This window comes from Seriola dumerili, unplaced genomic scaffold (assembly GCF_002260705.1).
Source record: "Seriola dumerili isolate Sdu_G_001 unplaced genomic scaffold, Sdu_1.0 BDQW01000036.1, whole genome shotgun sequence".
NCBI classification, from domain to species: domain Eukaryota; kingdom Metazoa; phylum Chordata; class Actinopteri; order Carangiformes; family Carangidae; genus Seriola; species Seriola dumerili.
The window spans coordinates 1,053,543-1,067,855 of record NW_019174291.1 but is presented as its reverse complement, the minus strand read 5'-3'; the positions used below and the strand labels follow the sequence as shown (position 1 = coordinate 1,067,855).

The 14,313-nt window shown below is 38.8% G+C and overlaps 1 protein-coding gene across 1 annotated transcript in view; it reads right to left on the bottom strand.

The window, feature by feature from the left end:
- sptbn4 (spectrin beta, non-erythrocytic 4) overlaps window positions 1–14,313 on the bottom strand; it is an 87,897-nt gene that overhangs the window by 61,180 nt on the left and 12,404 nt on the right. Inside the window, exons 2-11 of the mRNA XM_022738538.1 lie at window positions 11,212–11,369; window positions 10,627–10,778; window positions 10,124–10,297; window positions 3,706–3,797; window positions 3,292–3,372; window positions 2,837–2,952; window positions 2,527–2,639; window positions 2,036–2,223; window positions 639–756; window positions 234–392 (exon numbers count right to left, since the gene is read on the bottom strand). Of these exons, the coding sequence (XP_022594259.1) occupies window positions 234–392; window positions 639–756; window positions 2,036–2,223; window positions 2,527–2,639; window positions 2,837–2,952; window positions 3,292–3,372; window positions 3,706–3,797; window positions 10,124–10,297; window positions 10,627–10,778; window positions 11,212–11,356 (1,338 nt within the window). The 5' untranslated portion in view covers window positions 11,357–11,369. The remainder of the gene's footprint in view (window positions 1–233; window positions 393–638; window positions 757–2,035; window positions 2,224–2,526; window positions 2,640–2,836; window positions 2,953–3,291; window positions 3,373–3,705; window positions 3,798–10,123; window positions 10,298–10,626; window positions 10,779–11,211; window positions 11,370–14,313) is intronic.

The window sequence follows — 14,313 nt, the reverse complement described above, 5'->3', positions numbered from 1 at the left end:
AACAGGAACTGCTCAGTTAACACAAAATGCATGACATCTTCTCTTCCAAGTAGTCACAGAACATTTCACTTCACTGTTGTAAAATCAGTGGACGAAACACATGGGTATAGCAGTTGCGAAGGTCAGATGAGTTGAAGTAAGCTACAGGGGAAACATTCACACATTGCAACATAATTTTAGATTGAGGAGTTTTGGTTCAGTCTTACCCCGCCCAACCCCTCCTAGATCCCTACCTGTGATACAAGTCTCTGGTTTTCATTGAGCCAGGCTTGTCTCATGGTGGTTTTGTGGTCAAAGCGCTGAGCCAGCAACTCTAGCTTCTCCTGACGTATCAGCTCCTTGCGCAGAGCAACACCCCTCTCATGCTCAGCCTTCTCCAGCCTCTCCCAGGCCTGAAAAGAAAATAACAAAACGAAATGTTTGATAGTGGAAAAGTGATATTAAAATAGAGGTAATGGAAAATATAACTGGTTAAACAGTCATGGGTCAATTTAAGGTAAAAACTATGGAAACTAAGTTTGACTGAAGGTTTTTTCTCAACGGTTAAAGAGTGATTGTGACCTTTTCATCAATAACTTGAAAAGTGAAATACTGTATATGAAATAAAAACGACACAACACAGCTGGTGGATGTATGACCTTGTTGATGTCTGAGATGAGCTTCCCATCATGAGGCACGTATGGTTTCTGGTTGTTGGCTCTAAGTTTGCTTTGGATTGTGAAGAGAAGGACCTCGAGATTTCCCTTCTCCTGAAATCTGAGTGAGAGACAAAAAACTTTAGTTAAGGATACTGCTCCACAATATGACCTCTTCTCTTTCAATAGTCCCCTCTTGTGTAGGAGACACAACAAAATACTTCCAACTTTGAGGTCAAAGGAAACACTGAAGCTGCAGCCACAAAGTTGGTCAAGGATTCGGAGTCTTGATCAAGGACATGAGGCAGCATGAATGCTGGCTGACACGGAGGTCTGACGACTGTGGTTAGAGGGCGATGTCTTTGCTCACTCTGCTTACCTGTTGTCCAGTGTCATTGCATATCATCACTCTGGGAGGGTCTACTGTATGAAGATCTCATGTGTATTTTTTACTGCTTCAGCAATAATATAATTTTCATTACTGATTAATCCGCTGATTTTTTTCATAATTCACTTTTCTATAAATTTTCAAAAAATACTGAAAAATGAAATCATAAGAAATTATTATAGTCCAAGGTGATGTCTAAAAATGTCTTGTTTTGTCCAACCAACAGTCGAAAACCATAAGATATCTGTCTATTCTCATACATGACAAAAAAAGAGCAAACCCGCAGAGAGAGGCAGGAACCAGAGAATTTTTTGGAAATCGTTGAAAAATGACTAATCAGTTGTCAAAAATACTTCTTGATTAATCTGTTGATTTGATTATTCAACTAACTGCTTCAACTCTATTGTCAGCATTATCAGGTAAAACTCATACAGTAAAATTTTAAGTTTTCCATGTTTCAGCTTCAGTTGAGTACACAGTACACAGTGTACATCTATGGGTTCAGCTAGTTGTATGATGCTTAGATGTGAAATCCCACAGGATAAAACAAAAGGTGTTCAGTTTGGAGATGGTATCACCATGCTACTGGCAGCACATCTCTAAATGTACTGTAGGCTCATTGAACACCAAAGTACTGTACGTTGTATGTATGTACTCTATAGACAGTGTCTGTGCTTTTGTAGAAGCAACATCAGTGTGCGTCTGTGTGTGTGTTAATTAACGTGAAGTATGTCACTACACATAATTAAATAACCACAAATTATTTTATCAAGATAGATGTTAATCCTACTTGTACATTCCTCTCAGCTAATGTTAGCCTAAGACACTAAAAGTCAAATTATTTGTCAGCTACAGACACAAAGTCTTATTTTGCAGGCAGGATGGAGGATCAGGCTTGAAGAAATAATAAATATATTATTTTGAAATATTTTTTTCACATGTTTCTGATTATTTTCTATTATTATTAAAATATCAAGCTGCCATTTAAAAAAAAAAAAATCACAAAACGTACTTGATTGGCTTCTCTATAGTGCAGTAGGTGGTGAAGGCCTGTAGCTGCTGCTGGACTCCTGTCAGTGAGTTGGCAAACTTCTGGTTGCTGATGACCGCGATGGTCTTTTCGATCCAGTCCAGCAGGTCTGACGCCAGAGCCTCATACCGGTTGATGATTTTCTCTGCCTCAATACAGTTGTCTAGTACCTGGCCAGGACAGGCAGAAGATGGTTGGGAGATTCAAAGAGGAAGAAGAGGTTAAGTAGAGAGTGGAAGACAAGAAGACACAATGAGAAACAGAGAAATGTTCAGAATTATGTTTTTACATCTCTGTCACTCAAGTTTTGCACATTTTTATGAATTGAACACAAATTGCAGTTTGTGTTTTTGCCTGACAACACAGTTGGTTCTTCAATTTTCAAAATAATGGCAGCTCAACTACTGTGTTAGCGTTTATGCATTGGACATGAAATGTCTATATGTAAATCTGCATATGGGCCTATTTATTACCTTGCCAACCCTCTTGCCCTCCACGATAAGAGCCTTCATCTTTGAGAAGTAGTGGTAGTAGGAGACCACATAAGTGATGATGGACTTTTCATCAGGGTTCTCTGTGTTCACATCTGTACCAGAGAGAGATGATGGAGGTAGAGAACAGAGGAGTTAATATCTGGTCAGCTTTAGCTGGAGCCACAGAAAAACTATTTTTCTCGGTGAATACAAAAAAATCACTTTTATGTCACTATTCCTTTTCTGTCACTATTTCTGTATGTAATGTGGTTTAACTGACATTAACCCAAAACCAGTTAAACATTCTCACCTTCAGGGTCCAGGAGTTTGGTGAGGCCGAGGTGCTGCTCAGCGATGTTGAAGGCTTGCTGGAGGTTATGGGTTGCATTGGACCGCGTCAGCTTGTGGAACTCTATCAGGTCAGGTCTGGAGAGTGCAAGATGAAGAAACAGAATTTGCCATGCTTGTATGGCTCTAATCCTAAAATTGCATGTCAGTCTTACCATTCTGTTTTTGTCTGCTCATCTAAATGTGTGTGTATTCATTTTGTTTTTGCTGGTGCAGCTGTTTTTGGTCTGGTGTTTTACATCATTAACATCTTAATTTAGATCTTAAATTCCTGAAAAACTGAAAAATACAACAACTTCTGCTGTAAATAAAAAAACCCAAAACACAAAGACATGGCAAACATTCCCACAATTTTCTATCTGCTGCTCTCATTGCATCAAACCCAATTTTAAACATGATAGATAGAATACTACTTACCTGTGTCTGTGTATGAGGGCATTGAAGGCAAGGCCGTCTCTCCAGCAGGTGGTAAAGTTCTGAATGTTGACCTCAGGGTACCTGGACGATGGAGAAATCTTTTGTAACTTTAAGTGTGTTTTTGGACCATTTAGTTATTCTTTGAGTTTTAGGTATTAGGATTTAGGCATTTTGTAGCTGAAATTGTTATTATTTTTTATATGCCGTTACTGGGCCCCTATTCACAAACTTCTGAAGCTTATTGGGGTGTCCCATTTTCATCCATTGCTATTATCATGTTTGTATGCTTTTACTTGTATTCGATTCTGACTTGTGTGAAATAAATAAACAAAAATTAAATGGAAAATTACATAAATGATCATGGAATTTACTGTTGTAGGTCACAGTTTCCTTTATATTTATTTCACTGCTCACCCTGCGGTCTTCATCTGGCACCAGAGCAGTAGGGCATCCTTAGCAGAGCGGGTTTCTCTGTTGTCTTCTGTCTCTATTTTGATCACTTGGATCTGAACAAGAAAAGCAACAGGTTAAGCATTTGTGGGAGAGACAATGTGGCACAGACCCTTTCTGTTTAGGAAAATACATCCACATTTTAGGTTTTTACCTGTCCCTCACTCAAGACAGAGTCTACTAGTTTGGTGTTTAGCAAACAGAATCACTTCCTGTTTACTTTATGGTGCACTATATTGACTATCATTATATTTTAATGTAAGTAAGTTCCAACAATGGAGGGAAAAAAGTGTCCATGTACAACTGCTAACAATCCTACTCTGCAATGCCATTGTATCTTATAGTGTTGCAACACTATACCTTTCAGTGATTGTTTAGTATGCTGAATCTCAATTTATAGAGTAAACTATTGAGTGTCTATAATATATATACAGTATATGGAGCAGAGAAAGATTGAATGAAGTTATTTCAGACACAGCCAGAGTAACAAAGACTGTCTAACATTTGCAAACTAGTCAGTGAAGTTAGCTTACTTATTAGCCACCTGGCCGTGCTCCCATCCGGGGTCAGATCATTTGTATTTAGCTATAGATAATAAGCAGCAATCGCATCAGTGATTAAAGTGTTGCCAGTACCCATGTGACATAGTTTGGCAATGTCAGCCAATTTCAGTCCTGCCCATAAAGGCTCTGATTGGCTGAGTGGTTTCTCCAACTGGGTGAACAGCCATTCACAGGAGCAACGCCAGGCCTATCTGGATCACTTGAAAGAAAAAAAGAGATCTTGCAGGTGACTAAGAGGTCGAAGAGGAAATGTCAGAGTCACACTGCTCTGATAGTATACCTGAACTATAAAATGAAAACACAGTGTGAGAGAATTAACACAAAGAACAGACAAAAGCAATAAGAGCTGAGGATTTCAGTGCAAAGAAGTGCAGAGCCATTACAACGCCTGATGATAGGTGACAGTGACAGCTATTCCACCAATCACATCACATTGACATGATCCAAGGTAATTGGGGACCTGACACCCATGAATCAGCTGCTAGCCATGTTGTTAGGCACAACACTGCACATACACACACACAAATGTTTGTACTTCTATCCTTCTGAGGACTCTCATGGACATAATGCATTCCCCCGTCCCTTACCCTAACCTTAACCATCACAACTAAATGCCTAACGCCTATCCCTAACCCTACCCTTAAACCTAATTCTGCCCCAAACCATGAAACCAAGTCTTAACCCTCATACAGCGCTTTGACGATGTGTCAGAACGTGAGTACCGCCCAAAATATCCTCACTCCAGAGGACTAAAACTCAAACTGGTCCTCATATCGCATAACCATACAAATGCACACACACAAATACATTTTGGAACTAGCTCTAAAGTTTATTTCAGCAGCAGAGACATCATAATTCATATGCAAACAATGCATATGGAAAAAGCCTAATTAATTTGAGCATAAACATTTATTAAATGTCCACCTTATTGCATTAAATATTTATTTTTATCGCAAAACGAATTTCTTTATTTCACAGTGAATTATTTATCAGTGAAAATGACCCAAATCCAAAAGTATAAATTAGCGCTGAATAATTAATCAAAATGTTATTGAAATCACAATATGGCCAAGTGCCATATCCAAATTTAAGGAGCTGCTATTTTTTGATAGAGGTAAAATGTGTCACAACAGACCATAATAAATATAGCATTGTGATGCTACACAGATCAACCTTTTTATACTTTTTTTCAGTGATTGAAATGCAAAAATTACCATAGCCAATAAAATGGTGACCCATATCCAAATGTGTCAAATAATTGCATTATGATTTTTTGCATATTGTGCAGCCCTACTTTAAATGATAAATAAAGTATGACCTTAGGTGTTTAACATTTGAAAATACCAAATATTAGCTGGTCACTGCTTCACAAATTAGAAGAGCTGCTTGCTTTCCACTGTTTCATACCACTATAGATCAAATGATGAAGAGGAAGCAAGCAGTTTCTAAGGCATCATGATAGGCTGGTAACTTGTGAGTAATTAGTATTTGTCATTATTTTTGCCACACAGATTAATTAAATGATTAATCAGTAAATCCATAAAATAAGAAAAGGATTCATATTCATTGCAATATAAGAGCTACTGTCTTAGTGAGCAAGAACAGATGGAAGACCCTTAGACACAGAAAATTTGTCCGAAATAGGAAATATGTATGTAGTATGATCCACAATTCACCATTATCTCCATGATTTGTTGTGATGTAAAGTGTGTCTGCCAGCACTTGCTTCACTGCAACAGACTAAAAAAGGTTAAGAAAAGACAACATTGTGATGCTTACGACAATGTGTCAGATAATCTCACAGGGAATGTGTCACTAGGAACATGTCCCTGCTACTGCTACAATCTACATCTCAGCTGTGTCAAGAGTGCAGTATTGTGTGCATTCAGTAAAAATCTGAATCTATATATGTTGTCAAATACATAGTAAAGCTAGATCAATGTGTCTCAATTCAGACTCACTGGAAACTGCAAGTGAGCTGGCAGTGTGTTAGGTAAGCTCACACATACACACACTCACTGCATACAGCACAGGGACACTCAGCCAACCATATACAACACTATAATTGAAGTCACTGCAAATAATAACAGTCTGTTATTATTTGTGTATGGTTCTGCAAATACATTAGGATTACCTTTTCCTTTGCCTGTCAATCCTCTCCCTTCTCTCCTTTCTCTCTCTCTCTCCCTCTCTTTCTGTCTCTCTCCCTCTTTCTGCATGTGTGCAGTTACTGCAGTGGTTTGGTCCTACCTGCTGACTGGGCAAAGCAAACTCTCTCTTTCACCACAGAGGAAGGGAGGACAGGGGAAAAGAGGTGGAGATGAGGAGAGACAAAGTGCAAGAGGGAAAGATAAATGGAAGCTACTCGAGAAACATAAACCTCTGCCAACTTGCTGATGTTATTCTTACCACGGAAATCTTCCGTTAAATGAAGTTATTCTATAAACATGCTTTTGTATTTGGAATCAAACCGCAGACTCTGTTAGTATCCTAGTTATGGCTAAAAAACACAATTGCATAATGGCAAAACTCCCAGGCCTGGATCACTTGTAAACTATAGAATTAACTGTGTCTTTGCCTAAAGCTGATCAGTAGACAAGAATACACTCTGTACTTTAAAATGTAATTGTTCCAAGAGTAGCCAGGTCTCACAGCAAATGGAGGACATGAATTCAGCCCTTTAGGCTACATCCATAATAATACGTTTTAGTTTTAAAACATATCACTTTTGCTACATTTTCACCTGGTGTCCACACCACCCCAGAGTTTTCGAGGCCCTAAAATGGAGAATTTTGGAACCACTGCTGACCCTGTTTTAGTTTGGAAACTCCAGGGAAACCTCTGCTTGTACGTTTTGCCATGGCTGTTCTGAAATTATAGTATTTTCTGCAACTAAGCAACCAACAACAGAGTAGACAATCTGCGTCCTGCTTACACTGGCATGCACATGCCCAGTGTTGGTGAATGGTCATGTGATATGCATTTTCAGGCATGTTAGTATGGATGGAGATCATTTCTGATTTGGACTAACGTCTGGACGGAGATCGTTTTTGGTTCAAAACACCGTTTTAAAATGAAAACATATCAGTGCGGTTTTAGCCAAAAGTGGAAATAAAATGAGACTGAACTGTCAGATAGAAGTAAGCTTTTCTTATTTAAACATGACTAAAAATGTCATTTAAATTTGATGTGAATTTCTTTTTTAGCTGTACAGCTTTGTGCTTGTCGTTATTTATTTTTTTCATAGTCACTTAGTGGCTTTGCTTTCTCTTGTTCCATTGATATTGTGTGTATTTTGTTTTCATTTCAGTTTCAATCTCAGTTTCGTGTCCTCTTACCTCAAATGGCTTTTTGTTAGGTTTTCATTCCAAATAAGATTTTTTCTAAACTTACCTGCCTGCTTAAATAATGGTAAATAAAACAGTTGTGTAAGAATGGCTGTAGCTTCGAGGGTTATAAATGGCACCTTGTGAACAAACGATAAGGAAAGCAGGAAAGACTGTGTTATACTGTATGTATTTCAAACTTATTTTAACCTTTGTTAATAATAAGAAACGGACTGAACACACATGACTAATGGTGAACACTGTCTTAATGTCACATTCAGGCCCCACCTTTGGTTATTTACCACAACATTGCTGCTTATTGTTTCCCATCAGCAAACCATCCTTTCCCTCTATCCTCATTTCTTTCATAATTACTCTTTCTCACACACACACACACACACACACACACACACACACACACACACACACACACACACACACACAAACACTCCTGGACATCAGTCTCCTGCACTGCTCTCCTGTCTCAATGCATGCAAAATTGAAGAGGCCATCGACTAGTGGCTCCCTGAAGAAGAAGGAGAGCACGACGACAGCCAAGCTAACAGCTAATGGTGGCAAAGCTAGCCAGTAGCCAACACTATTGTATCCAAAACTGTGCAGTTACAGCTGCTTAGCTAGACTCAAACCATTACAATGTTGTGGAGTATATTTTTTGAAAAATATATGAATCTAAACAATTTTTTTTCTAAACAGTCTACTGAAACATGTCATTCAGATCAAACACTGAAACTTAAACTTAAATTGTTGGGATTAAATTACATGACAATGATGTCCATCATGAACAATGTTTCAACAGTTAACATACACATAAATTCTTTTTAACATTTACACTGAAATCATGAGACCAATCAGCCATATTGCACACACACACCATTCTCCTCTTTAATTGCCTCACTTGCCTGGCTTGCAGAAGATCACTTGACATAACATGAGCTAATTCTTCTAGCAGTGCTTTTAAACGCGCTTTGTGGTAGGTAGCCAGCCCAAGCATGACAACACTGAGTCCCAAGAGACAGCTACGAGCCGACTGTGCACCGTGAATATTACAGAAGGGTCTGAATAATGCTAAACAAGCATTTCGTGCCGAGGCCACGCTGTAGCACTGAAGCGTAATGAAGAGGAGCCCTGGGCTTATGCTGTACTTACATGGCAGGAACTGATCCTGTATCACTGCTGCTAAGGCCTGGAAACCTGTGTATGTGTGTGAATGTGAGTACAAGTTTGAGTGATAAAATGTGTATGTCAGTATGCAAGCACATAGGTATGTTTGTGACTAGATAGATAGATAGATAGATAGATAGATAGATAGATAGATAGATAGACAGGCTGAGAGAGTGTAGATGTTAGAGAGCAAGTGCAGTGTGGGTAAGTTTCTGTGTGTGTATGTGTGTCCTTGTTGAAGAACAGACTGGAAGGCGACTGCTACCTCTAGGCTGCTGAGCCCTGAGTGACATTCAGGCTTTATCCACCAAACACTGCTGTCGCTGTCGCACACTGATGATGCTGCAGCTGTGACAACCTCCCCCAAACTGTACCGCTGGCAGCTCATCCTAAATGAAGCCACTGCTGATTACAGCATCCTGGCGCTTTAGTAAGTAGCATGGGAACACATGCCAGCAAGTCAGTGCACTAACAAAGTCCACCTAGCATACTTTAATTCATTAGAAACACCCATGTGACACTGCTAATATCAGACCAATACCAGTCTTAAAGTTATAATAACATAATAATAATAATAATAATAATAATAATAATAATAATAATAAGATTTCAATTAAATCAAACTCCCTTTTTGATTCTATCTATGGACAAAATTTTTCAGAAATGACCATTCCATGTGGTGGTAGAGTGGCCATTCTGATGTTGGATTCAAATAAGGGACTCACAGGAAACAATACAGCATGCAATCCAGCTTTCACTCTCCTAGTCAGAGTTGTATTAAAGGTCTCATATTGTAGAAAGGTAGGTAGACTTCTTTGATTATAAAACAGGTCTAGGTCACAGCGGACCGGGTTCGAATCCGACTCGTGGCCCTTTGCTGCAAGTCATCCCCCCTTTCTCTCCCTGATTTTCCTGTCTCTCTCTCTCTCACTGCAACTATTGGATTAAAGGCAAAAAATGCCCAAAAAACTAACTTAAACATTTCATTCAGCTGGCACAAGCAAGCACAAGAAACACAATGTATTTGTCACCAAGGTTAGCACTGACTGCTATCATTCATTAAAAATGCATCTTCAATATTAAACAAGACATCAAATTAGTTTGAAATATTTCAGGGTTAGTGCAGCACCAATGACCACTCACAGTGAGCTGTTAGATAAAGAGCTGCAGGCAACAGGCTGCAATCCACCCTTGGCCATGACTCAACTAAATGTGACATCTCCAAAACCGAATCATTACATCTCTGAGCTGTGATAACATGTTATACAATAATCTTAGCAATACCTTGGCGTTTTATATGTGTTTGTTTACCTGGAAGCGTAGAATGATGGTCCACATAAGGCCCAGGGTGAGGCGATGGTTCCCATCCACAATGTCATGGGAACCAACATTTTCCAGGTGAACCCTCTGTTCTTTGAGGAACTGCAGAGCTTTGTCAACATTTTCCAGGCAGTGGATCCGCATACGACCCCGAGTAGGCCTCGGCTGGGGGAGGACCGAGGGATGAAGATGTTTGATATCAAAGCCCTTATTATTATAGTGTATTATAGTGCTACATACAACATCATGCAACATTAGCATTAACATACATATAACAGACATTAATATAATTACCATAGGGAAGGATAACTTTTAAAAACATATGCCAATGGGTTGGATTTTACTAGTAAAAACAGAGCTTATGAGTAAACATAGTATTTGAGGTAAAGCTTTGAGAGTTGATGGAAATGTTTGGTTTAAGGACAGGTAGATTTTTACATTGAGTGATGTGTGTGTGTGTGTGTGTGTGTGTGTGTGTGTGTATATGTTCTCACCAGCAGCTCTCCACTGAGGACCTCCAGCAGTCTGGTGAGCATGTATCCATCTCTCAGGTCGTTGTAGAGGTCAGATATACGACAGGACACTCTGGCCAGATGGGAGTTAACCCACTTGGTAAAAGTCTTTTTCTGCACCGCATCTCGTTCGTCTGAGTGAAATAAAGAAATTAACTTCACATCAAAGGGAAGGGGATAAAGACGAACAATCTGGTTCCGAATAAAGCCATTGCTTTGTTTTAAAAAAGACAGTTAACAGTTGATATTAAATAAAATACTATCCTAAACAGCATTAGCCAGCACTAGCATTTAGTCAAATTTTGCTTACAGCTTTACCTTGTGAGGTTACCTGATGAGGCTTTTTAAAATATGAGATCTATGTTCTGTGTTTCTGGAGGGAAGGATTTTTAGTGCTGCTTTACCAATAAAATCATATTAACACTAATGTTAGTGGATTAGTTTGAAGCCACCTACTTGAAACAAATCAAGAATTTAAAACTCAACACTGTGCCCTTGGTATATTAATATATCTACTGATGCAGGTCTGTTCATAGTATGTTTGCCTGTATGCATGTGACCTCTGACCTGCCAGGGCCTTGATGCGGGAGCACTCGAACAGCTTGGAGCTGGTACACTCCGTCTCCCAGAACCCAGAGCTGATTGGTCGGTTGTTGTTGTTGAGCTGGCGCTGGGCTTCCGCGTTGTCCAGGTCTGGGGAGGCATTAGCCATCGCGCCCGACGCCCTAAAATACACACACAAATGCTGGTCACACATATACAGACACAGAAGAGACACAGAAACACAGGTATTGATGCATGTGTGTGTAGAAACATGAACCCATATGGACACAGTCAACATTCGCCTTTTGTTAAAAATCAGATATCAGCTTGTCTATGTTGTTGTCCTTAAAAATAAAGTCTGTCTGATGACAAATATGCAGTACCTCAGTCGTTGTAGGTTTTAATAACATGCTGAACAAATTGACTTCTATTTGAACCTAAAGGTACATTCATTAATCAAATAAACAGTAACATTTTATTATTGTGATCATCAGGAAAAGTAATGATGCTCATTCTCAGAGGACAGCTTTGGTTAAAATGCATAAAAGCTCTACACATGCACGTGTTAGTCGGGTAGGTAGGGTCTTTATTACTCCCCAAGCAGTAATAACACAAAAATAATAACACCGCAAGAATACATTTAGGCTAAAAATAAGTATTGAGAATAAATAATAATAATAATAATCATAGAAAAGTAATAAAAAATAAAATACAAACAAAATGCTATGTGCAAATGTCCGGGTTCGTGGTGTGTGTGTGACTGCCTGTGCTGTGCAGTTTATTTATCCTGTTGGTGTCTAGTGCGTAATTGGTGGTGTACGTAGACAGAATACTCACATGTACATGTGTGTAAAGGCATTTTCACATGTACTATACATACACACACACACGCTCCCACATGCATAGGAGCACAAATAAGGTGGTGAAGAAGACAGGTGTCATTGCTGTGTTCTTGTCCTGTCTAACTGTCAAACACATCCCCATAGGTGAAAGGCTGTTCACACTTCATAATTAAACTCTGACTGACTTCACACACTTTATCAGACATTTTTTTAACCCCTATTTAGCCAAACAAGTTCACTGAAGCAAATTAATTTACAGGGAAAAGTATGTGCAAACAGTTACTGCAACATCCCTAATTTAATTGAGATCAAAATGCACAAATAAAATGACTCACTGCGGAGAGAAAAAAGAAAAAACTACTCAGGAGTACGTAAGTAACAGCTCCTTCCCGTTCATGAATGATGCAGCACCTGTCCTTGGCATCACAGCATTTTACAATAGAGAAGCTTAAAATAAAATCTCTCTGATGATTCAAAGGATGGTGGGTGACAGAGTAAAAATTATTTGGTTCTCTCATCTCTCCCGTCTCCTCCATTGACAGCTGAAAACCAGACGATAAAAATAACTTCTAAACCTCACCAAGAAATCACACAGTACAGGGTGAGAGGTAAGGAATGAAAATGTTCAAAACATCAAAATGATAATGAAAAGATTTAGGATTGGTTCGTTTTTCTGACATTCACTGTTTTCAGTTGAATACATTTGAGGAGCTGATGGAGCAGTTTGATGTCAATCACCGATTTGTCAAAACTCAAAGAAAACTCAAATCTTGCAGAACGGATGGATTCACCTGGTGTAAACAATATGCTTCAAGCACTGCACGCTTCTCTTTCAGGTATCCATTAGAAAAGTCAGAGACATCTAAAAATCAGCAGTGGGTGAATACTTAAACTTCTTGCTCTCACGTGCTGGAAAAGCCTGACAGCTATCAAATATGAATCTTGTCTTCAAAGGTCACCCTCTCATTCTTAAACATGCAGCTAAAAGGGATTTAGCTATGTCTGTTTTAGCATTTTACACACCATTCCTTATATTCTATTAACCCTGTTTAAAAAATCCCATGTATTTATAATCTTTTAGACAGTACATGTCACGTAAAGTCCAGATGGCCCCATAGTTTGCAAATTAAAGTGATGGATGCTCATTACTAAAAGAGCATAGAATTCAGACATATTTTAGCATGTTGGGGGAAGCATGTCGTTTGTTGTTTGTTGAGGAAAGGTGGGTGGACGATGCTGCAGGAGTGGATTGAGTTTCTATGGATATTTTGTGCTCTATGATGGATGAAAACTTTAACAGCCATCTTTCAACCTACAAGGGGTTTGTGTTTAATACAAAAAAGAGATAATAATACATGTAAAACATGTTTCTCAGTCTTGATAGATACTGAGAAACAAGAAGAATCTATTATGTGAATCCTGGTGCAACACTGTCATATTAGTTTTTATCTGCCATCTTTTGTGTTACACATGTTATGCATGTGATGGATACATGGAAATCACATGCTGTGGTTTCTACGAGCAAAGAGCAGATGTGCCAAGAGGAAATGAAATATGCCATTTGGTGCTCTTCTCCAAAGCTGCTTAGGGTGGGGGAATACATGTTTGCATGCATGGCCGAACCCAGTGGGAAACAAACCCTTGTTCTTACTGAGCTGTCTCACATGTAGGCCTAAGGGACAAAACTGATGATTTGGAAATGTGACGAGGGAAACACAATACAGCTTCTTATTTATTCCTGTAACCCCTGTTTTTTTCTGTGACGTTTGTTGCCTTCTCTTAAAGCATAAAACGTTGGCCTTGCTAGCGTTCACCTCTCTGCAGCCATTGAAGCTCCTGTCCTTGAAACGCCTTGTAAGATAAAAGAACACTGAATGAAAAATGTTTCTTCCCTCTTTCACCCTCAAACATCTCCAGCCCTTCCCATCAAACCCCCATCCACACCTCTCCCTCTCACTCAAACAGAAAATTACTAGATGGACATCAATCAAACATATTTAAATAGACAAATGCACCAGTGCACAATTCACAGACTAAACAAGAATTAATGTGAAATTAATGAAACTTTGCTTGTATTTATTATTATTATTTAAATAAAAAAAGTGGATCAAAGGATTTTCATGATTATGAGTTTTTGGATTGATTTATTAATTAGGATTTCAAAAAGACTAAAAGTCAAAGAGTAATCGAGGCTGCTGCAGGTTTAAGGGTTTCTCTGTCATTTTCTGCATAATCTTTTTTGTTGTAAATCTCTTTGTCTTCCCCTCATGATTAGTCCACCCTT